The 25,559-nt window shown below is 39.8% G+C and overlaps 1 protein-coding gene across 1 annotated transcript in view; it reads left to right on the top strand.

Annotated features, from left to right (window-relative positions):
• Dgki (diacylglycerol kinase, iota) overlaps positions 1–25,559 on the top strand; it is a 421,640-nt gene that overhangs the window by 128,724 nt on the left and 267,357 nt on the right. The window contains 1 exon segment of the mRNA XM_013505028.1: positions 16,322–16,430. Within this exon segment, the coding sequence (XP_013360482.1) occupies positions 16,322–16,430 (109 nt within the window).

Below are 25,559 nucleotides of genomic sequence, written 5' to 3' on the forward strand. Positions count from 1 at the left end.
TGATCCTCCTGCCTCAGCCTCCTGAGGGCTGGGATTACAGGCATGCACCACCATACCCCGCTCTTTTCTCTTTAAAATGAAAAACAAAATTCATATGTGTATTTCTTTATTAAATGTTTCCTCCACTTTGATTTTTTTTTAAAGAAATTCTACCTTTACTATCTTATGATGTCCTCTAAAAATTGCATAGCTTTGTATTTTACATTTTTTCAGCCTTACTCTATCTAGGATCAATTTTATATATACTTTGAGGTAAACATGTGGTTTTATTTTTTTTATATTCTGGAAACACATAGTGAAAAGTGCATCTTTTCTCACTGTCTGCAATGCCAGCCTGTCATAAATCAAGTTTCCAGATGTATTTTGATCTGTTTCTAAGTCTCTTTTGTGTTTCATTGCTCAGCTTGTTTATCACTGTCTCTGCACAATGGTGGATTAACTGTGAATGCTTTATGAGTCTTGGTGTCTGTTAATACTAACCCTGCAGCCAGCTTCTTTTTTTAGGAACCATGACTGCCTCTGTTCGCTCTTCTGTTTAAGTTTTAGAATTAGCTTGTCAAGCTCACCCCAAATTCTCTGGGCATTCTCATTGAGTTTTTATGAATCTATAAATCATTCGGGGGAGATCTGACATCTTCAGAGTGTTGTCTTTCACCCCATGAATGCAGCATGTTTTTAATTTGCGTTTCAATGGCTTTCTAATCTGTCTTTAGTATTGTCTCTGTCCAATTCTCTTCTCTTTCTGAAGCTCTAAAAGATGCATTAGCTTTAAATATATTTTTCCTTATTAAAATTCATTTTTTGAAAGATTTTTTATATCAATTTGTTCTTTTGTCTTAGTTTAAACCCCATCTTTTATTCTTTTAAACACATTAAATTTTTAGTTTATATTCTGTTTATTATAATTGTAGTTTTCTACAGCTTTTGCTGGCTGCAACTCATTAGTTTTTTTTATCCTCTTGTGTTTGTGACTTTTGATGGGGGTTTCATGTGTTGTGGCACTTTAAAAAAAATTCTTTTGCAACTCAGTGAGAAATTATTATTATTTTTCCTATGGAGGATTTGTAGCTGCTTTTTAGGCACTGAAGGGAACTTATCAACCCATACTTAGTTTACCTTATATATTTGGATTGGAGTCTTTTGGCTATCACAGGAACAAGTCCATGTACATAAAGGTTAGCATGGAACAAACATTTGGGAAAGATTTTTCTTCCAATACTTAGGGCTGATATTGAAGGCTGACATTTTTCTTGCAGCAGTTAAGGTGAAAGGACTTTTGGAAACTTAGCCCTTCTTTCTCTGAGCACAGAAATGCTTAGAAATGTAAGCTTCCTAATAGTATGTTCTCCCTCCCCCTCTCACATGCAAAATTCTGTGGCTTCCGGGACTCAAGGCGAGCCACCAAAGTGAGAAACCTTAAAGTCCAGGAGTCATTAGTCTATCACAAGCCCGCCTCTGCCTGTAAGTGTATGTTCTTTATTTTCTCACATCAAGTACACTGTAGCTTTGCAAAGCATATATTTTATTCTTCACAAAGAACATTTTTTACTATACAAGGTAATTTATTGTCTCATATTTCCTCTAAGATACTGTCTTCTCTTTTCACATGTAAAGAATTGGAGGCTTCGAGTGGTTAAGTGACTTGCTGATGAAGTTAGTAAGTGTTGAGTCTGTTTTTTTGTCCAGCACACTTTGCATTTTCACTGATATTCCTCTGTTTACCAGATGCTCTTTTTTCAAAATCTTTTACTCTGTTCTAGGAAAAGAAGAGGAAAAAAAGGCATTTAATATTCTTATTTAATTGCACCTTTACAACAACTCCATGTAATATAAATTATTCTTTCTATTCTGCAGATGAGGACATTCAAACTAAGTAACAGGCAGACATATATTTTATAAGTGAGGTAGGTTTCCACTCCAGGTTACTCTAAATCATGTATGTGACCTCTTCATGGTAGCCGTCCCTAGGCAGCAGAATTCCCACTCTCTACCACTTATTCCTATTGGTCCCTTCACGGACTTACATCTATTGGCAGTGATTTATGTGTTTGTTTAGTTATTTATTGTTTGCTTTCTTTCTGGGGATGATAAGATCAACAAAAAGAGGGACCAGGTATGTTTTGTTTGCTTCTGTGGAATCAGAAATTAGTTTGAGCCTGGGACATAGCAAGCACTGAATAAAAATGTTGAATTCCTAAAAGTTTCATTCTGAAGCCCATTTTCTTTCTGCTAAATGTAACCAATGAATGACCTCTTTTCTTATTGGAATTACGGCCAACTGTCAAAGCTAAGTGTCCCACATTTTGTATCTAGAGAGCTTCCAATGGTTAAGGTCAGACAGCTATTGGGAGAGCTGAGATCAGAAAGTTAGCGCACCAAAGCTTTCACTCAACTTCTTTGAATAATCCAAGGGGGAGATAGGAAAGGAGATGCTGCTATATTTGGAGCACAATGTTAGTAAAGAAAGTTTAGTGACTGCCCTTACTCTGTACCTGCCTCTAGGGGTCTGGGGTTAGGGCTCAAGAGAATAACCTTACAAATTATGGTTATCTTTAAGAAAGCACTTTGGACTTTTCAACTGTCACTAGGATACATGCTTAGCTAATGCATTTAGTCACCTGGCTACAGAACAGAGGAAAATAAACTGTAAAATGAAAGCTTAGTGAGAGACTTCCAAGCAGAAATTGGGTACAAACTGGTGTTACCTCAAGGTTTGTTCCCAGTTTGGAAGATTGATTCCCAATCAGCTGTCAGGCTTGGTAGTTGAAATCTTGGGTACCAGCTGTTCAGTCTTGTTGGTAGCATCACAATTTTGGGTACACTGGAGCAAATATATGTATGTGTATGCATGCACACATACTCATTAGAAGAATGTAGTAAGATGCCACCACTCTGGGATCATCTGGAAGTTATGAAAAGATCTTTATCAGGATGGGCAAAGCTAGGGTTGCCATGTAGAATTAGCCCATGGTCAGTGAAACATACTAAAGCCACCGTTGGTCCAAGGCAACAGGCTGAACCTGCCCAGTGGCTAGCTAAGACCTGTACTGCTGCCAGCCATATTGGGTCAATTAAGAAGGCCATCTCCCCGCTTTCTTTGTTTCCTCCCCATCACTAAAGAATCCGGAGAGTGAATGGCGAGGTGTATGTGGTGAGTAGACCTCCCTTGCCCTGCTCCAGCTGAAAGCCACTTATGCCACAAGGCTATGAAAAGAGAGGAGAAGTTTTGAATTAGAAATGAGAATGAAATGAACAAGATTATAATGAAGAAGATGGAGTAGTTGAAATCAAATGAAACTATTGGAGCTGGGACTAGGCAGTGGGAAGGAAAGGTTTTATATGTCACACTGGGGAAATAGTGGTTGGAATATTAAGCTCTTTCTGATTCATAATCAGAGCTAAGACTCTACATTAAACTTTTGTGATAATTATTGTTGAATAACCTGTGATTGGTGTTTAAATCAAATTTATTTTAAATAAGTATATTTTAATACACCAGCCAGCTTTGATTTCCTCTTCATAGTAAACACTATGGCTTGAGACTCAGCAGTTTTTTAACAGTAATGAGAGGCCAAACCTCACATTTCCTTTGGTAGCCGGCCTCACCTTTCACCTGTGTAGCTTTTCAGATGTATTTAGAAAAAAAGAAAGGGTCAATATGTTAAAAGTCACAGCAAGGAAGCTTACAATGGCCAAAAGGGGCCATGTGTCAGCTTTCCATTACTGTAACAAATGCCTGAGGCAATTAACTTATAAAGCAAAAAGGTTTATTTTAACTCACACTGTACTGGTTTTGGTCCATGATGGATTGATCGCATTGCTTTGGGCTTGTGCTAAGCAATCCATCTTGGAGGAAGCAGGTAGTATAGCAGAACCACTCACGTCACGAGTGGGAAGCAAGAAGAAGGAGGGATATTCAAGGTCATGCTCTGGTGACCTGATGACCTCCTATTAAGCTCACCACATAAGGGTTCACCATTTCCAATAGCACCATTCTGGAAAAAAGCCTAAACTACATGGGCCTGTGGGAGCTATTTAAGGTCAGACTATCATGGGGGACATTAATGAATTGTTTGTATCATAAATGAAGCATGGTCTTGTGACGTAATAAATAGACCCTTTAACCAAGAAAAGTAGACAGTATCAGAATGTTTTCTAACCTGACTGGCAATCCTACTATTAGAATTAGCACGGGTCCATGTTATAACAACAGCACATTTGGTTCACAGTAGGAGTGCAGTAAATATTTGCAAAAAATGTTCAAAATGGTTGTTTTGTGGGCTCATAAATAAAGTTTATTTCCTTGTTGCTCAAAGTTGTCCCTTTATTGCTTTCCTCCTGATCTCCATATTTTCTGATCAGAAGTGTTTTTAAAATCTTACTGAGAATTGCTTACATGTAAAGATTCATTTTCCTCTTGTTTTTGAGATTTTTCTGTGTTTTTAGCTTTTGAGTGTTGGACTGTGATGTTTTCAGATGTGGACCTCTTTGAGTTTACCTTATTGGATGTTTGCTTGAGATTTCTGAGTGTACAGATTAAGGTGTTTTTAAAATCAAGATTGGAAAGTTTTTTGTCACTATTTCTTCAACTATTTTCCTGCCTCTGTTTCTCTTTGTAAATATGAAGGTGTGCTTGATGCTGTCCTACACATCTCTGATGAGCTGTTTCTTTTTCTTTATTCTTTTTCTTTCTGTTCTTTTTGAAAATTAATTTTATAGGTACCCTTTTGATGTACATAATGATCATTCATGTTCATGCTAAGGAAGTTATTCCTGTACATAATATACCTTGATTCTTCTTTTTTCCCCATTCCCCTCCCTTGAACACTTCTTCCCCTCCTTATTTACAAAAGCTTTGTTTTAATTTTTTCTTTCTACTCTCTTTTTTCCCCTCTTCCTTTCCTTTCCTTTCTTCTCCCCCTCCCTTGTTTCCCTTCTCCTTTGAATATTTTCTTCCCACTGCCCAATGTCTATCATCCATTTTTATCTTTACTTATGCTTTGGGTTTCTCATACAAGAGCAGCAATGTGATATTTAAACATGTGTGTCTGACTTATTTCACTTAAAAGTATGGTCTCAAGGTGCATCCATTTACCTAGAAAGTTCTCAAGTTTATTTTTCATTATGGCAGAGTAGTACTGTATTATATATAAAACCCCATTTTCTTTATCCATTCATCTGTTGATGGGCATCTAGGCTGTTTCCAAGATTAAGCTATTACAGACTGTGCTGCTATAAACATGGGTGTGCATATATTGCTGTGGTATGATGCTTTTAACTCTTTTGGAAAGATACCAAGAAGGCAAATAGCTGGGTCTAACGGAACCTCTAGTTGCAAATGTCATTAAAAGAATTAAAAAAAAAAAAAGTGAGAAGAGATCGATGAACCTGGACTCCCTTTTCTCCAAAGAAAGGGCTGAGATTTAAATTGATTTTATAATAATTGAGGTTCACTGCACCAACACAGCCATTTATAGTCATTGGTGTCCACACTCTGGGTATCTTAACATGCCTTTTTGGTTTTTTCTTTTGGAACTGGGAATTGAACTCAGGACCTTGCGCTTGCCACGCAGAAGAAGCTTGTGATACTGAGCTATATCCTCAGCATTTCTTATATTCATTCCTTTTTCTATAGCACCCTATGCTCTTGGTTTCCTTAAGTATTGCTCTGAGGCCTGAGTCTGGGTAGTGGTTTGTCCTATACTCCTACTTTTAATCAGTTCCTTCACTAAAGTATCTTCATGTAAGTCCTCTGCCATGGATCCTGTTTTCTCCCAGGACCCCACCCTCACTGATGGAAACTGGCAGTGGCTCTCAACATGTGGGTGGTGCTGCAGTCTCTCCATCAGCCCAGCCCGTTAGGATCAGGGTTACCTCAAAGAGTGGGTAAATCTCTGCCCCTAACTGTGGACCTCCCTATCTGTAATTAAAATATTCCAGATTGTGGCTTAGGAAAATGATTTTAATTACTTTAGATATCATTTGACCCCATTCCTTTGGGTCATGTAGGGTTTTCCATTTTTACGAGACCTTTCTCAGAGCACAGACACCCTTATGAGACATGCCCACAACTTCTTTCAGCTGGCAAAACTGTGCTGGGTTTTCCATTCACAATCCTGTGAGTTGAGCAGGATTATGATCGTGACAAGATGGGTGTGACGGTGATAGAAATGGAAGGGGGTGGGAACCAGCATGCTAGTGTAAAGATGGGACAGGGAATTCTAAAAATAAACTTTGCCTGTTATAGTTCCACTGAATAGCCCTGTGACTCTCCGTTCTTTCCCCTAGAATCTCTGTGGTATCCCAGAAGACTTATGTTCTTAAGGTTATTTCTGTTGCTGGGCTAGAGCTTTCCCTAAATGTGTTCTATTCTGGATTATCACTCTAGCTCAGTTGGCAAAGTCAATTCTGTGTTTATTGACCTATGTGTAACATCCAGCCTCTTCTTCAATTCCCACATTCTTAAGACTTCACTTGCTCTAAGGTGAGGAGTTTACTTTCCTGAAGATACAAGTGTGGTGCGAAATACAAAGGAGACAGGGGAGGCATTTCCATCACGGCAATGCAATTTCGAATTGAATATGACTGTGCTCCTAAAATATCCTTCATCTACCTTACACCAGGGAATTTATTGCTGTTGGATTGTTCACAGCCCTCTCCCACATTCATGCATCAAAATCCCAACCCCTAAAGGAACGGTATTAGAAGGTGGGGACTTGGGGAGGTGATTAGCTCCGGAGGGTGGAGGTCTGATCAATGCTCATGTAAGTAGTGGCCATTCCAAGGGAGCTTCTTTGCTTGTTCTACCCTGTGGGGATTAAGGGAGAAGACATCTTCTGTGAAGCAGGAAGCAGGTCCTCACCAGACACCGAATCTGTGGGTGCCTTGATCTTGGACTTTCCATGTTCTGAAATTGTGAGCGTGAAACTTCCATTGTTCGTAAGCTCTGCACTTCATGGTCTTTTGTGGTAGCTGTGTGTGTGGACTAAGACAGCATTCTTCTGATCACTTAAGCCATTGCATGCTCTTATCTTATAATGTCCCGTGCCTCCTTCTCTCTCCCTTTTCTATAGCCCTTGCTTTCTTCTCTCTTCCTTTCAGTGGGAATACGGGGTGATAGAGCCTTTGGAGTCAGACATCTGGGCTCAGTTTTGGCTTTGTCACCGATTAGCCATACGTGGTGGATTAACCAACAGTCAGCTTGGAACACTCAGCTGAACTGAGTCAGCATGGTTTTGGGTGTGGAAGGCCCACCATTGTTGATTGTTGCCAACAGCATAAAAAGAGAACTGGGGGGAAGATTGCATGCTGTTGCTGGAGAAGCTTGTCTCACTGCACTGGTTTTCATGATAGGAGCTCAGCTGTTACCACTGGAGGAGCTCAGGTCCTTGCTGGTGCTGAGCATAGCTGCTCTTCTCTTCGGGGGAGCTCTGGTCCTCACCTTGAGCCTTGCTTCCTGGCTCCAGTGCAGATCCCTAAGCCTCGTGGCACAGATCCTTCACCCTGCTGGCACAGACTTTTTACCTTCCACCACTGACCACTGGGTCTTCCCAGTGCGGATCCTTGATACAGTCTTGCATGAGACATTGTCATTGATTCTAGGCCTCCAGGTGGACTCAGGAAGGACATTGCAATGGTATCCAGGCCCTCGGCTGGATTCTTCAGTTCTCTAGGGCATGGATAGATCCCTTGCACTTCTCTGCATTTGACCTTTTGGGGGAATATTATAAAGTAACCCTATAAATTATGTGTTCTGTATTAAATCTATTCCCTTTCAAATCCTAACTACAACACCATACAACTAATACCAGTTGTCCTATCTGCAAAATGATTGTCTTAGAATGATCTACTTTATGAGCTCACCATGAGCACTAGAGGTGTGCTGTGGTTGGATGTCCTTACATACCTTCTCAAGACCAAGGTATTAGTTTTCTTGGTTGCTACAAATGTTAGTTGCTGGTGGCCTGGAGCCGAGTCCCTTCCCAGGTATTGCTCTTGGCCTAAAGGAGTCTTTTGACCCTGGTTAATCTTTCCCTCGGGGTTTCCCATATCTTAGAGCTGACTGACTTTGGTGTTCAAAGTCTTGTGCATTTGTGACAAAATGGGACAATCCTAATGGGCTATCCCAGCTCCAGCACCTCTGGTGAGGTCATCCGAGGCTGCCACCATAACTGCCTCAGTTCAGTTTCAGTCTTTGCCAGTCTTTCTTCCCTTATTCCCTGACATCATTCTCCAGTAAGTCTGAAAATTTCTGCCCCAGAATCTGTTTCCAACCTAATAAAAGATAGTTGAAAGAATGCCCAATACATTCTTAGGTGCCCAATAAATTGTTGTTATTATTCTTTTGAAGGGAAGAAAATTTCTTTCAAGTGCTTATCGAAAATATTTACATATATATATACACAAAAAATTTTAGTCACAGTTTGAACCATACTCAATGAGAATAAAATTGTCTTAAATTTTGACACAGGAAAAATGGTTATCATTTGATTTTGTAAACCTTATTTTGCTAAAGCATATTTTAATTAGCCTGTTCCAATAAAAACAGAATCTTGTTATTTAGTTATTGACTCTCTTCTGACATTTGGGTACAGTAATTTTGTTATCTCTGTATGTTTTATTATTAATCCAAAACTGATAAAGGCACAGTGTACATTCCTGTAAGGTTAGAATTTAGTCTGTGTTATGATTTTATACAATTAAAGAGAAATTAAAGTCATGGAGGTTAAGATCTTTTTAACCTGTAGAAAACAAATTACTCCTAGTTTAGTAGTCTTTTAAGGAATTTCTTTCCTGTAATAAATCTCAGCTTCTTATGCATATTTTTGATTTGCATTTTTCATTTCTGCTGGTTACTTCACCAATGAGTTAAATAAGTTTGTCCAATTCCCGTGTATTTATACAAGAATGATGTTTCTGACAGTGTTTTTTTCCTCATCAGAGTATGTTTAAGTACTATTGCATTCTGAAGAGTAGCATTACAGGAAGATGGTACCCAAAGTTCCATAGGGCAATTGAAAAAGAGAACTGAACATTTGGAAGTTAGCCAAACCGCCTCATACTAAATCCAAACTTTGGGTCTAGTTTTGAAGTGTGTGTATTTGCTAAGGCTGCCATAACCGAGTGTTACACACAGTACCATAACCAACAGAGATTTACTGTGTCACAGTTCTGGAGACTGTAAGTCTGAGTCCAATGTGTCGGCCGGGAGGGTTCCTTGGGAGGGCTGTGTGGGAGAATCTGTTCCATGCACCTCACCACCTGCTGCTGATTGGCTGGTGCTCCTTGGTAGGCAGCTGCAGCACCTCCGTATCTCTGCCTTTGACGTGGCGTGACTTTCTCCTTATGTGTGTGTCTGAGCCCAAACTTCCACTTCTTATGAAGACACCAGTCATACTGATGTCACCAGTCACCATCCTAATGACATCATTCTAACTCCACTACCTCTGTAAAAACCATCAAGTGATAGTCTGCATTACGGGCAACTGAAGTTTCTAGAACACAAATTTTCAGAAGACAGGATTCAACTCATAACCTGTGATAACTTATTCTGTATTTGCAAGGGGTACTTTTTCTCTCCAGATGATACCTTGAGGAGAAGAATACCATTCATTTCTGGGAGAATCTTAGTTAAGAAACCTCGCTTTGTTCCAAAATGAGCTTTATTGCTGTATCTCACACCACGGCCATATGAGCAGTGTTTTATGGTTGTGGTTATGGCAGTTATACTTGGGGAGTTACGCTTGTCTAACAGGGGAGTTTGCAGATTCTGGAAGGCATTTAGCAGTTAGTCTGCTCTTACAGATTAAACAAACAAGCAAGTCTGTGGCATTGCGTTCATTTACATGTATCTAATTAAATAATTCCAGTGACATTTGGATTGCATGTTTGGTTTTGATATGCTGGTACATTTGACTGAGGGGAGAATGTTGCTTTCTGATTTTGCATTAGCAATGTAAGCAAGTTAGGGAAGAAGAACCATTTGTTAGGCAAGCATGATATTTTTCTCTGTTTGAAGAAGAATCTTCCATTTGAATAGCCCCTTGGAACTCCCTGACGTGGTAGAAACTTGTCATATGTTTATTAAATGGGCAGCGTGTTCAGGGAACTTTGAAAATTTGAGAGCGTATTTATTCAGAGATTTACTTTATACCTAACTTTAGGTAGATGTTGTGTGAGCTGGTGATATGTGTAATACTAACACTAATACTACTAATAGAAGCCATCATTTATTGCACTTGAATACACTTTTCAAGAATTCCACTACTTTCCAAGTTGGGCATTATTGTTTTATTTTACAGATAGGGAAACTAGGGTGAAAGAGGTCAAATGACTTGACAGCATAGCTATTAATTGGAAGGGTAAATTCTGTTCTCTTTTTTGTTTTTGTTTTTTTCCAGTACTGGGAATCGAACTTATGACCTTGCGCTTGCCAGGCAGGCGTTGTTCTCCTCTTAACCTCTGTATTCTAACTCCTATTAAACATGGCCTCTCTCTAGTCAAAGCTCACATTCTTATTTTGTAGGTGGGATATTCATAACTAAGACAAGTAGAAAATGAGCATGTAAGAGGCCACTTGTACAGTACGCCCCATTTGCTATGTATGTGTGTGGTGTCAGCATTTCACAAAAGTGTGAGGTTGTGTAATGGTTAGATATGTATATTCTTGTCATTCATTGCCTGGATTCAAACTGAGTTGGACTCCTTCCTGAGTGTCTGACTTTGGAAGTGTAGTGTAACTCTTTGTACTATTATCTTTAACGTTTATTATAAATATGAATAAGAAAGGTATCTACCTCATTCCTGTGAGGATAAATGAAATACGTAATATGATTCTTTACCTGGCAAAATGTGTTTCTGCTAAAATGTAAGTGTCAGAAAGGTAGTGGTGTGTGTCTATTTCATTCATTCATGTATCTACACATCTAGAACTGTGCTCAGCATAAAATAGATATTCATTCAGTATCTTTATTCAATGCATGAAAATATTTCAACGTGTAAGTGCTTGGGCTTAGTCACTTTAGCAGACATGATGAAGTAGTCAGAGGCTTGTACATCTTTGTGTAACAGTGGTTCTCAGCCCAGGATACATATTAGAAATATATGAAGGAGCTGTGTGTGGTGCTACACACCTGTACTCCCAGATACTTAGGAGGTTGAGGCAAAAGGATTTAAGTTCTAGGCTAGCCGGGGCAGTTTAGCAAGAGGCTATCTCAAAATAAAAAAAAAAAAGAAAGAAAGAAAGGGCTGGGAATGTAGCTCAGTGCTAGAGTGCTCGCCTAGCTTACATGAGGCCCTGGGTTCAATCTGGAATACTGTGACATAAATAAGAATAAATAAATAAATAAATAGAAATGAAGTGCCAACGAAATGAAATCAAAAAGGCAAAAAGCTTTTTTTTTTTGTCATTCAGTGTTGGGGATCCACTCAGGCCTCACAAGACTGGGTGTTCTAACACTGGTCTGCATCCCCTGCAGCCCTCTGGAAGACTTTTAAATGGGCTCATTCTCAAACTGCACCATGAGCGAAGATTCAATACCACTGTTGGAGAGTCACCATGAAAATAAAAATCCAGGGTGTTCCAAATATATTGTGTTGAAGATTCAATACCAAAAGGGATTTTTCTGAGTAACTTAACACCTCCCGGGAAACTAAGCACAACTTCTGTTATTAATAATAATTGTATTCTTAAAAACATCAGTGAACATTAAAACTGTCAAAAATGATTTTGAATTCCTGTGTAATATGGAGTAAGATATAGTGTCACATATAATTGAGTTTATTCCCCTAAATAAAGCGCTGGTAAATATTTGGAGTTCCTTGGGTCTTGGGACAATTTTTTGTTGCCTGTGGACTATCCTTTGCATTGGGGGCAGCTTGTCCAGGCTAACCAGAAAGTGTTACAGCTGATTTGAAGCAAAACAGTTAGTGCTTAGATGGTATGTGACAAACACCCTGATGCACACACAGTCCTTGAGATGTCTTGATGAGGCACTTGGAGAATTAAACCAAGACACCAGCGTAAATTTGTAGGCACTTGGCTTCTTTTGTAGAACACTTGAGATGAATTTGCCAGTATCTAATTTGTCAACCTTCTGGCGATGTCCTGTCCTGGCTGAGGGACCTCCTGATTCTTTAATGCTTTTCCACTCAGCAAGCAGGGTCCTCAGTCCATTCCCACGTGTGGGCTCACCTGGAGAGGGAGTTAGCAAATTGGGGACGGGGTGAACATGAGAGCTACATAAAGTTACAGTCAGTGGAACAGAACACAACGAATGAAAGAGGGTATACTGGCTAAATAATCTCTTACATGTTTCCCATGCAGTTTTAAAAATTTCTGTTTATGAAGATTGTATCCATTGTGTGTGGGTTTTTTTGAGAAATACATTGGAGAAATATTAATGCTATCTTATTCCCTTTACAAATGTAGCAGCAATGGGATTCCATTTTAATATTGACCACATAAAGCTGTTTTAATGTTTCTGGGGCTTCTTAACATTGGATTCAACCTAATTTGCATTTATTGCTAAAGAGCTTCTTTGGAGTACTTCTGACCCTCTCAGGAAAGAATATCACTGAAATGTAAGGCCCGGAATATAATTCAAATCATCCTAATCAGATTTCTCAATCCTTGATCTAATCAGCAAGCCGTTTTGCTTAGCTTTGTGGTCAAGTTCATTCATTAACTCAGAAAGCACTTATTGAATATATGCTGCGTCTGCCCCTGGGCCAGAATGCAACAAGATTAGTAGATGAATTGAGCCCTGTCCTTTAGGAGTTTATAGTCTTATTGAATGAAGTGAGGGAAATAATAGAATGCTATTTAAAATATGTGATGGCTTTTCTACTTTAAACATGTTAGAGGTCTTTCATGCCAGGTAATTGACATTAACTGTGACTTTATGCTCTTGAAGCTGCATTATAGAATATTCTCTTTTCATATCTATTTCACAGTTAATATCACAGTTCTATTCCAAGATGCCTTTGTGATTACAGTCATTCTGTGCAAAGTGTTATGAAATTAATAGAATCATTGGCATTTCGTGGTTTTGCTGACTATGGGCTTGGAATTCTTAGCAGGAGTAATGAATGAGAAGTTGAAACACTATTGATTTTTTTTTATTGGAGCAAATTGTAGCACACAGCCACGGCTCTCTGCACCCCTCCAACCACATGCCGAGTTCTGCTAGACTCTTAAACGTCATCTTCCACTACCAAGATAAATTTAAATAGAAAAATAATATACACTAATTTTATTTGCGGTCTGAGCTATAACGACATTACTTTCTTATTTTGGAAGGAACTATGTAGTCATGCATGAATTATTAGGAAAAAGATTTTTCCTTCTAGGATTGTGTGATAAGTGGAAAGCTGGAATCATATGCTACTTCCCACCCTCCGGTGGTACCTAAATATTTTTCTTATGCTCTTTCTTATATATTGTCCTTTTATGAAACTCATTTACAGATTGGTAGCCACTTTGACGTTTCCTATTTTTTCTCCTAATGTTTACATGTGTTACAGGTATATAGTTTTCTTCTGTTAACATTATGTGAAAACAACTTAAGTTTGCATGCACAGTGAGGACTACAGACCTTACTTGTTTCTATTTATAGGCTAGAGTATGCTGTGACAGTAATTTCATTAAAGGTTAAATGTTTCCCTATCTCTTACAGTCACATTGCTCTTCCACAGCACATAAAACCTTTGCATCCTTGTTTGATTATTTGAGTGATTTCCCCCCTGGCAGTTCTAACTAGGTAGAATAATAAGGTTTTGGTTGTCAGAGCCTCCAAGTTCTGATATATTAAACTCTCGCTCTTACTGGTGACTGACAATAGGACTTTATTTCCTCTTCTTCTTCCTCCTCCCCACCACCCTCTTTTCTGTCTTCCTTTTCCTCTGTCTCCCGCTTCTTCTCTTTCCTGATCATAACTCTTTGGGGCAGTTTATAAAAAGATGAATGATTTATGTTTCTCTCCATTCACCTGAAACTGGGAAGGTTTTTAGTCCTCCTAAGGCTTTGTACTCAGGCATTGTTAGGTAGTTTTGTAAATCTCTTAAATGCAAGTAGTAGAAATTGTTAATGGCCCAAAGGTGAGACCTGTAGCATTGACACCACACAGATCTGATTCTCTTCTGATGGCACAGAGTTGCCAGACTAAAGCCCTTCAAACCAGAGAAAATCCTAATGAAAAATGCTCAAGAAATTCCTTCACGGGGCTGGGGATTTAGCTCAGCGGCACAGTGCATGCCTGGCAAGTGTGAGGTCATGAGTTCGATTCCTGGTACCAGAAAAAAAAAACAAAAAACAAACAAACAAACAAAAAGAAATTCCTTCAATTTAGCTGGAAACAGTGGTTGGGGCAAAGGATAGTCATAAAAGATCTTTCACTGTTTCTTTCTTATTGCTCAATGATATGGAGTATACTTGGGGGTGAAGGGCCAAATTATTTACCTTGCTGAAAGCGATGAAAGGTAGCCCTGCATCACTGGACAGGCGCCATGAAAGTCCTACATACGTCAGTGACTTTTGGGGGGGGGATTATATAAAGCAAGTACATTGCCTGCCGCCCAGTGGGAGTTTTTGAAAGTAGGCTACTGGGAAAGTTGGTATGGTCACTTCCAGTGACTGAAGATCTACCCACTACTTCTAGAACTTCCCAGATAGGAATGCAAGACAGAAGAGAAAAAGAAAAGGACAAGGAGGCCTGGACCCTGGCTGAGCTCTCTGATGTAGTTAATCATTGATTAACGGTGGTGCAACCTGTGTTCTTCTCTGGATTCTACTCAGCCTTTCCTCGGGCTTGGGGCTACATTTCTTCTTGGTCAGTCTCACAGATTTCATTTCTGGAGGGGACATGGCTCAAGGCAATGAACATGCAGAGAGATCACGTGCCCTTTAGGGTCAACCAAATGTTTACATTCTGCTCTTATCCCTTCCCCTTTCTGGGTGAGCACCTTTCCCTTCAATGCCTCAGTCCTGTTGGGATTCACCATAGGTCTGCGCTTTGCTGCTTTTCCTGCTCTCCACCCGCTGTCTGCAGCCTGGCCCCTGCTAGTGGGGAGGATCAGGCTCCGGCGTGTCTGCGGATGTTTTTCTCTAGATTTTCCCTTGATGAGCCTCGGTAAGTTAGTGTTCTCCTACCTGCCCCTGTTCTGATAAAGTGTGGGTCTTACAATAGAATTTTATTTCAGGACACAAAAGAAAACCTCTTGAGAATGTGCGTGGCTGCAGATTGCTGTGCCTCGTCCTCAGCCTGATTCGGGGCTCAGAGCTGCTGCATACCCAGACCCGCCTGATTCTAATTCAGTAGCTTTTCACATCACACTTAGCTACCACCAAGAAGGGAAAGCCCTTCTCCCTTGCTAGGAGCTATTTTGTGATCAAGTCTGTGCTCAAACTCTGCTCGAGCTCCTCTCACATTTTTGATGGGTCTGTCCAGAAGTTAAACGTTTATGTTTCCCGAGAATCCACAGATCTCTCTGCGTGGTCTCTGCCTTCTTTGTTTTACGTGTTGTTCTTGTTCTCTCCACGATGTTCTCTGCTTTCTTCTCTTCGCTGAATAGCGGCAGCATTTGTTTTGCTAAGTCGGCTCCTTTTATTTCTCATCTTTGCAGGCCAAAGTTGGGGATGGCTTTTTCAAACCTCCTACTTCTTCCTCTCCTTTTTGACCCGATTCTGTTACATTACACTCAACAAACCTAGACTCTCACGGTTAGATTTTTTCTTACTGCGAGTCTCGGTGAGGTGTTGGTTTTTGTTTTTTGTTGTTTTTTTTAGCATGCATAGTTTCTTGGCAGGTAGAAGTCAGCCTCTTTGAATTTAGAGCCTTAAGCTTACTGGGTCCTCTGCAGGGTAGAGATGAATGTTCTGAAGAGAAGAGAGGAATAAGAAGGGACTTTCAGCTGGAACCATCTCTGGACAGGGAAGGGATTTTAGCAGATAACTGATGAGCCTACTTTCCTTGCTTTTCTCTGGCAACTTGAAAATTCTGCAGTATTGCCATTGCCCAAACCCTATTTTTTTTTTTTTTTTTTTTTCCTGTAGAAAACCCCCTGCCCTGATTAAGGGCTAACATATTAGCTTCTGGTTCTGAAACAATATTTCCCCACAGTGGCCTTTGCAAGCTCTCTATCTTTTGGGACCTGCCCTCACTAAGGTTAGAGAGGTGTATTTCAGAGCAGTCGTACAGGACTTCAGATGCGGAAGGCTAACTTGGGCATTATTTCTAGCCCGTAGGAAATTCTGAGCTCGGTATGAGATTCTGATGTTGCTTTTTCTTTGTGTTTCTTTTTTTTTTTTTTCTTCTTGCTGCAGGAAAGCAATCTCCCGGGCAGGCCTCCAGCATCTGGCTCCTGCACATCCCCTCAGCTTTCCTGTGGCAAACGGTCCAGCGAAGGAGCCCAGAGCAACTCTGGACTGGAGTGTAGGTGTCGGCGTTTACACTTCCACATAATTCCAGTTGCATGTTGTGCTTTTCTTCCCCTTCTCAGGATTCCTATAGCTGCGATAAAGACTGACTTGATAATGTCTCTAGATATCTAAGCCATAGCTCTATTGGCAGACTCCTGGGGACATAACACCTTCACAGAAGACAGATGTGTTTAAGATTAAAATGCGAACTTCACTAAGCATTTGAAAGGCTATTGCCTGGCCTTCCAGGTGTGAGATAAAAAGTACCTTGTGCACATGCATTATTGGCCTTCACCAAGCTGATGAAATGATGACTAGAGCTTACCTTTAGCAACATCACAGGCAAGGAATTATTTCCTATGTCAAAGTGGCTTTTCGGGCCATCTTTCGTTCTGATAGAAGATTACCTCACTTTATGTTCTAGGCACTTCCTGTTCCCTTCTTGGTTGTCCTTTCTTCCCCAATCCAAATACAGGTGATGCTTGCAGCTGCAGGTTGGTAATATTAGCCGGTGTTGCTATTTTAACTGGAATACACCCACAGAACCTATTGACTTAATTTGAAAATTGCAGGCTCAGATCTAAAATCAGCTAGAATTCACCATGAGAGGCTTCCGTAGTCAAGTTCTTGGTTGATGAGGTCTTTCACTGAGCACCTGTGGTCGGAAAAGGTGGGTCCCTTCCTGATGCAAGTAAGGACCTACACCCAGCAGAGGAGGGCTGCTCTGGAGTTCTGCCATTCTACCTTGACGATGGACCTTGTTTAGTGGTTTTCGTTAAGCTTGAATGGGTGGGATGATCCGTGATCTTTTCCTGTTTTATGAAAGAGATACTGGAGTAGGGAAAGGGAGAGAATTTTTAAAATTTAAGTTTCTTTTCTTTTTGTATGTTAAAGAGAAAAAATAATAACAGAATAACAACAATAACAAAAACAAACAATACAAAACAATGCAGGATTTCAAAACCAGATGAAAGGAATTAGCAATGGTTATTGTATTACATATTGTTATCTCCAGCAACTTGCTCAGATTACAAGATGTAAGAATGCAAGATTGGTCAAACAGTTAAAGACAATAATGAGTAATAAAAAACATCAGAAATGATACAGAGCTTCATTAAACATAATGGTAGGAATTAAGCAATGGTTGTTATATTGCGTATTGTTGTCTTCAGAGTAGTTGTTCCGTAATTTTATTTTCCGACTGATAGAAACATAAAATTCCTACCCATTTATGGGGTGTCATGTGATGTTTTGAACATGTATATTGTATAATGTTTAAATTGGGACAAATGTATCTACTGAAATCTTTACTCTTGATTTATGGTAAAAATACTCAAAAGCTTTTTTCTAGCTTTTTGAAACATGCAGTATATTATCACTATTCATGATTACTCTCTTGTGAAATAGCACGTAAGAATGTTTTATGCTTATTTACCTATAATTTAATACTCATTGGCCAACTTTTTGCCATTTCTCCTACCCCCATATTCTCTGTAACCTCTGGGAACCACCGTGCTACTCTCACCTTCTGTGAGATCACCTCTTTCAGATTCCACATCTGTGTGAGATCACATAGTACTTACCATTCTGTGCCTGGCTTATTTCGCTTCACAATAACAACCTTAAATTCCATCTATGCTGTTGCCAATGACAGGATGTCATCCTTTTGATGGCTAAATACTATTCCATCATGTACAGGGACCATATTTTCTTTATCTGTTCATTGGTGGGTGAATACTTGGGCCGTTGACATTCCTTGACTGTTACAAATAGTGTTGTAATGAGCACAGGAGGGCAGATGTCTCTGATGTACAAATTTCATTTTCTTTAGATATATATCCTGATCACATGATATCCTATTTTTTTAATATTTTGAGAAACACTTACAGTTCATCAATAGCATTATGCTAATTATATTCCCACCAACATGGTGCAAGCTTTCTTTCTTTCTCCACATCCTCTGTAGAACTTGTTATGCTTTGTCTTTTGAATAAGACCCTTTCTACTGGGGAACAAGTGGGGTGATATCTCATTGTGGGTTTCATTTACATCTCCCTGACGATTAGTAATTTTTACCATATTTTCATGTATGTGTTGACCATATAATATTTAGGTCTACTTCCCATTCAAAAATTGAATTATTTGTTTTTTTACGCTATTGAGTGTCTTCTTGAGATCCTTAAATACTCTGGATATTAACCTCTTGTTATTTGTGTAGTGTGCAAATATCTTCTCTCATCCTATAGGTTGTCCCTTCACTCTATTGGTTTTTTTTTGCTGTGCAGAAGCTTTTTGGTTTTATAGAAGCTACTGGTGTATTTTGGTTTTTATTTTCTGTCTTTTGGGGGTCTTTCCCAGAAACTCCTTGCCCGTTTCAGTGTCCTGAAGTACTTTCTCTATGTTTTCTTCTAGTACTTTCATATCTTAAGTCTTTAGTGCACTTAGAGTTGATTTTGTAACTGATGAGAAATAGGAGTCATTCTATTCTGCTTGTAGGTATTCAGTTTTCCCAGCATCATTTATTGAAAGGACTGTCATTTCTCCAATGTTTTCTTAGTACCTTCGTTCAAAATCAGTAAGTGCATTTTCAAACAATAGAAGCCATGATATAACCTTTTCCTATCCCCCAGCACACACTGAGCATTCTTTTTTCCATTCTGAATGTATGCCAGTATAACTGCTGCTTATATTTATGAAATATCTGGAAAAAGACTAGATGCAATTGAAGTGCAACTTCTTGCATGATGCAGATGATATTATATTGAGAATCCTCAGATACCACCTGAGTGATGTCGGGGAAGAATTTTTTTCCTGGAGTTTCCCTTTACCTCAGGGCAGCTAGAACAGAGTATGAGCTATAGTCACACAAGAACAGAATATAGACTAAGGGTGGTAAAGAGTGTACTTTACCCACTATACAAGAAAGAATATACATACACAAGTATCTATATAATTAAAAGGAATTAATGGTATGAACAACTAAATAACATTGAAGAGGGATTTGCGTGGACCATGAATGAGTGTGTTACGAATGAAACACTCACAAAAATTAGTTTAATAGTCATGATGTTTCAAACAATCCTCTGACTTAAAGCAGCAGGACCCTATTTGAGATATGACATCTGAAGAGGGATAGTTTAAATCATTAGATTAGGGACATTCATTGTAGCTCTGCCCTGTACATGAAGTTTTCCAAGTCCCTTGATTTCCCTTGTCTTCCCCACCCATCTTTGTAGAAGGGGATAATTGTGGCTTCTCCTTCGAGGTAACTTCTTGGGTGTTTTTAGGATCAAAACATGGCAGGAAGTATGAAGGTTTTTAATAAACTGTGGCAGTCTGTAGTTTTATTTATTCTGATCTAAGGTAGCTCAGATCTGTTCATTCATCCAACGTTTGTTGAGTGCCTGCTTTGTACTAGAATGTGTTGGGTTCCTTGGGATCATGAGGTGAAGAGGAGATGGGTTCTGCCCTCAAAGGGAAGAAAACAAATCAACAGCCAGAGTATGGGTTGGTGATGCTTAGAAGAGAGGGGGCCCAGAGGGGGTTCCTGGAGTGTGAGAGAAGACCCTTTGTCCTCCTGAGTGTCAGAAATAGAGCAAATGCTTTCAGTCAGTGTCCTGCTGGAGCCAGCATTTGCCTAGAAGGTGTTATTTTCTAATTCCGGTGGAGAGATATGTATTCTGATATTCATCAGAATGGTATTTTTGGCTAGTGGAGGGAGGCTGCAGTGCCGAATAGGGAAGCACATAGGAACCAAAGCTGGGTTTGAGTGCAGTGGTCTTTCATTTCCCCTTCTCTGTTCCTCCTCTTTGACTGTGGGCATCCTGCATGTTGAAATTACAGCATGGCGGAAAACACTTGGGAAATATTTAACAGTGGAGGAAAAATGGAAAGCCCTAGGGTGCTCCACCTGAGGGCTTTGTTAGAGATCTGATGTGTGGGGATTTAGGAGATGCTGCTATGAAAACACCACATTTGTGGGCTAATAATGGTGTTAGCAAACAGAAGCCAAGCCAGAATCGTATTACACTTCTTTATTATGGTCACAAAAAACACTTGCTTCAGAAGAGGAAGAAGCAGATTGTTAAAAATACTTTAGTGCTCTTTCTTTCTCTTTCTCTTTCTCTTTCTCTTTCTCTTTCTCTTTCTCTTTCTCTTTCTCTTTCTCTTTCTCTTTCTTTCTTTCTTTCTTTCTTTCTTTCTTTCTTTCCTTTCTTTCTTCTTTCTTTCTTTCTTTCTTTCTTTCTTTCTTTCTTTCTTTCTTTCTTTCTTTCTTTCTTTCTTCTTTCTTTCTCTCCTTCCTTCTTTCCTTCCTTCCTTCCTTCCTTTCTCTCTTTCTTTTCCTTCGTTCCTTCCTTCCTACCTTCCTTCCTTCCTTTCTCCCTCACTCCCCCGTCTTTCTTTTCCTTCCTTCCTTCCTTCCTCTTTCTCTCTTTCTTTTTCTTCCTTCCTTCCTTCCTACCTTCCTTCCTTCCTCTCTCCCTCACTCCCCCCTCTTTCTTTTCCTTTGTTCCTGCTAAGACTTTAGATTTCTTGCTTTAAAATGTTTGGCTCCTATTACTGAATGTACTTTTCAGCAGTTTCATTTATATCATGTTAGTCTGCTCTTCTGGACAAAAAACAATGATTAGGAATTTCCCTCCTTTGTTTAAAGTGCTGGAAGAGTCTTTGGGCCTGCCCATTTCTTTGCCCCGCACTCTGGCATAGTTTCCTGTGGAGATGCAGTGAGACAACTTTTCTTGTACCACTAGCCCTCTCTTCTGGACCCCATGTCTAAAAATGATCAATCTTAACTTATTCAGTACTACTATTAGGTGGGCTGATGAGGCCTTGGGACTTCTTAGGAATATATCAAATCAGACGGAGGATGGCAAGAATTAAATGTAGATGGGTTGTGATGGGTAGTTCAGTGGTAGAGTGTTTGGCCAGCATACACGAAGCCTGGGTCTGACCTTCAGCACTGCAAACAATAATACTTTAACATAAAATAAAAATAGAAGCTCCAGCTACTTACCTTGGGTGAGGTAAAGTATGCTAAGTAATTCTTCTGAGGGTCTTGAGCACAGTGGCAGACTGGGGCCATCTCTCTGGGCCACCAAGACAGATGATAGTTTCTTTTTCCTCTTCCCACTTCTCTTGCTTCCTGGGTCAAAATTCTCTTTGCTCCATAATCCTTTGGCTAAAGGGGATGGGAATCATCTCAAGGCTTTTAGTACAGTGACCCTTTGCTTATGTTAAATCTACTCACCTAGCTTCCCCAGGAAGGAAACAGCTACTAAAGCTGTTCATGGTGCATCTGAAGTTGCAAGATACATCAGGATCAACCTGGAACTAGGATATTAGTCCCCAGATTTTTTTTTTTCCCCAGTACTGGGGGCCTTTGCACTGAGCCATGAACCCGGCCCTTTTTCTTTTTATTTTGAGACAGGGTCTTACTAAGTTTTTAAATTGCCCAGGCTGGGCTTAAACTTGTGATCCTCCTGCCTCAGCCTCCCGGAGTGCTGGGACTATGGACATTCACCATTGTGCCAAGTTTCTACTTTTTGTAGAAAGGACCCTGTTCTGAACTGAGTGTATGTGCAGAGTCCTCTGGAGAGAAGGAATTATTTCCTCAGTATGCTTTTGCAAAGGGTCTTGAGAAGTGGTCTCCTGAGACACGAGTGAGCGCTGACTTACCGAGTCAAGCCTGTAGTCACCTGCACAGCTTGGCCAGGAGAACGCTATCGTCAGAGTCACTCTTTGCACTTTGAGTACATCAGGTCAGCAGTTTCCTTCAAGTTCCATTTTCACGTTCTCATTTGCTATTTCTTTTTTTTTTTTTTTTTTTTTTTTTGTTTTTCTCCGGTACCGGGAACCGAACTCATGACCTTGCGCTTGCCAGGCAGGTGCTTTTGCCGCTGAGCTAAATCCCCAGCCCCTTCAGGTTCTCATTTGATAAACACTCTCTTTTCATTTTAGCATGTTCCTTAAAGTGCACTGCCTTCTCTCCTGTGCTTTTAAAAAATGGTTTATTAATCAACCAGTTCTGTTTATTGCATTTGTTCTTTGCTTTGGTTCCTCCATAACAGCTGTCTTTATAGTTCACTGTCTTACAAACCTTACAACCTGTTAGTATTTTTCACCGGACTTACTGGAGGCCCTCGGTTGGACCTCAGGCTATGGGAAGACAGAGCCTATATCTTCTGTTTTCTCCTTACTGTGGAGAGCACAGAATCACGGGCCTAATAGCTGCATGGTTACTGATGTTAGGGCAAGAATCGATTACAGCTTTTCTGCTCAATCACTGAGAAGGGGACATATCATTGGGAATTGACTGGCACTCAGATAATCTCCAGTTCCTGAAAAGCTTGATAAACACAAATCTAAAGCCTACTTGAAAATAATGGATCCATGCTATTTTAATGCCAGGTAATTCTTTTTAAGTTTCTCCCTGATTCAGTGCCTTGTGTTAGCTAATAAAGCACAAAACAGTTTTTGGATTCCTTCATTCCTTCTAATAGGGTCCTCTCTTCATTTCCCCAGTGACAACCACAGAGACTGTTCCTTCTGACACCATAGGATGCATGCAGTAAAGCCAGTTTGGGAGAAAATAAATTAAACTAAATTACTAGAAAGGGAGGAAGCAAGGCTCAAAATGGAAAAAAAAAAAAAATCATCTCCTGGGCTGGATTCCAAGTTCCCAGTTTAGAGTGAGTTAGCCCATTTAGAAGTGTGTCTGTTCCACAGATAATGTGTGTCTTCTCTTAAATGTCACATGCCTCCCCAGTGATGGAGATTTAGTTTGTACGCAGAGATCTCCTCCGATTTTAGTATTGTAGCAGAAAGCACACATGGTGGGCTTCCCCGTTTCCCCCACTGTTTTATAATTTGTTTTTATCCATTACTCTGTCTAAACCCGCAGGACAACAGAAGGAAGAGCTACCAAAATCTTTCTAAAGGGCATTCTGGTTTTAAACCCAACCCTCTGGTTTAAGATCATTTTTCCTTCCTTCACTGACCATATCCTCTCATCCCACTGTGTAAAACAGTGCCCTGGCACAAACAAAACCAGATTCTGTAATCTGGACCCTCTTTCCTTTCTTTTTGTTAACAGTACTAAGAAAGGCAGCGCTTTCTCTTAGGCAGATAGAAACATAACACAGTTGGTACATTGCCTCACAGTTTGGTTCAGGGACAAGATTAGGGAACCAGACTCTTCACGCGGGATTGGTCTAAACTGGGTTAAGAAACTAGGTCATTTTATCTTTAGAATTTGAATGAAAATCTTGGAGGGGGCAGGGGTGGATGCATGCGTGCATTGCGCATGCTTGTGCGTGTCTGCGTGGACAGGTGTACTTGCACATGCCGTAGGCACATGTTCTCATTTCAGCCGTGTTTTGTTCATGAGTCTGAGGAAACCTGGGTCTTCTTTCCAAGCTCAGGCTATATGACTCTTCCTCAGAGTAAGGTAAGTAAATTGGGGGAGATGCAGACAATGAAAGAAAACCTAGATAAAAATGAATGTAAAGACAGGAGGTCTGTATTAGTTGGGTAACCTAGGTCGTTGTAAATAAAAGACTCAAACGTCTAATGGCCCAATGGAGTAGAATTTTGTTTCTCACTCAGGGCATAGACTACGGCTGTTCCAGTCGTTGGGAGAGGAAGTCCATTCTCACATAGCTACTCAAGGACATCTGCTGATGGATGCTCTGACATCTCACCAGAAGGCTTCCAGAATCTTCCCAAGGGCTACCTGCCCTCTGAGCCATTGTGGCAAAAAAGCATGGAGAAATGATTATGGGAAGACTTAATGAACTAAGGCTGGAACTTCTGCTCATGTTCATTGGTGAGAACTTGGTCACATGGCCACATCTAACTGCAAGGGAGGCTGGGAATATGACCTACCAATATATCCAGGAAGAAGAGAAAAATTATTTTCATGAATGACAGGCTCAACCACAAAGACCAAGGAGAGGAACTTGGGTAATCAACACCTATGGGTTAGGGAGCAGAAGGAACACTGGAAAGTAGCAGCAACAACAGTAAAAACTATAACGTGCAGCTAATAACTTATTGTATGCACAGCATTAGGCAGGTTGCATTTCTACATTTGAATATCACTTGGTCTCAGGAGGGAGGAATAACGATACTTATACTTTTCCTGATGAGTAAAACTGAGGTTAGGAAGTAGGAGAGGCTGTAAGTCATATGGCATTAGGAGCATGTCTGTTTTATTCTGGAGTTCATGTTCATTCTCATGGAACTAGAGAAAGAGTCATGAAAAATATGGCGAGAAAACCAAAATAGTTCATTTGCCTCCTTAGGGTAATATCACTCAGGCTAGATACCTTTATGCAGAATTCAAGAGTCCCTAAGATCACCTCACTTCTGACATTGGCTTCAAGTTTGGGAGTTTCTTAAGTCCATACTTAGGTAAGGACTAGACAGACACATATAACTCACTAAAGCTGTTACACTCACCCAGTGGAGTTGGGGATAGCTAGCAACCACATGAAACGACACACATGGCATATTTCCAACCATGGGACCTCACTGAAGCTTTGGTGTTTGGCTTTAACCTCTAGTTCATCTGGAGGTCTGGCTGATATCATTTTACCAGCATCCCCAGGAAGTAAAATACCATATTTACATCTTATAGTTTATTACTCCAAAATAATATGCATTTAAAATCATTATTGCATTCCATTCTGCAGAGTTGGACATAATGGGAATGTGCATTCATCAATTTATTCAGTGATTTTAGCATTTCATCTATTTAGTTACCAATTTTTTTTAAGCATATACTGTTGCCAGGCACTAAATTAGTTACTGGACATTTAATGGGCTCAAGTTTCTTAGCATCTAATATAAAAGAAAATATTAAATAATCATGCTGATATGTAAATAATTTCCAGCTAAGATAAATGATGGTAAAGGAAGATGGTTTAATGAAAGAAACTAACAAAATAACTTGAGTTAGATTTTAGGGTCATTGAGGTTACTTTTGACTTGGTGACCAAAATGTGAATAGAAATTAACCACAGAAAGTCACAGTGGAGGATAGGCAGTTTAGATAGAGAAGCAGAATGCACAGTGAACACATTGATGTGTGAAGATTTGAACAGAGGCTTGAATTAAATGAGAAATATGCTATTGCTGGCAT

Source organism: Chinchilla lanigera, unplaced genomic scaffold, assembly GCF_000276665.1.
Source record: "Chinchilla lanigera isolate Chin_1 unplaced genomic scaffold, ChiLan1.0 scaffold00093, whole genome shotgun sequence".
Classification (NCBI taxonomy): Eukaryota; Metazoa; Chordata; class Mammalia; order Rodentia; family Chinchillidae; genus Chinchilla; species Chinchilla lanigera.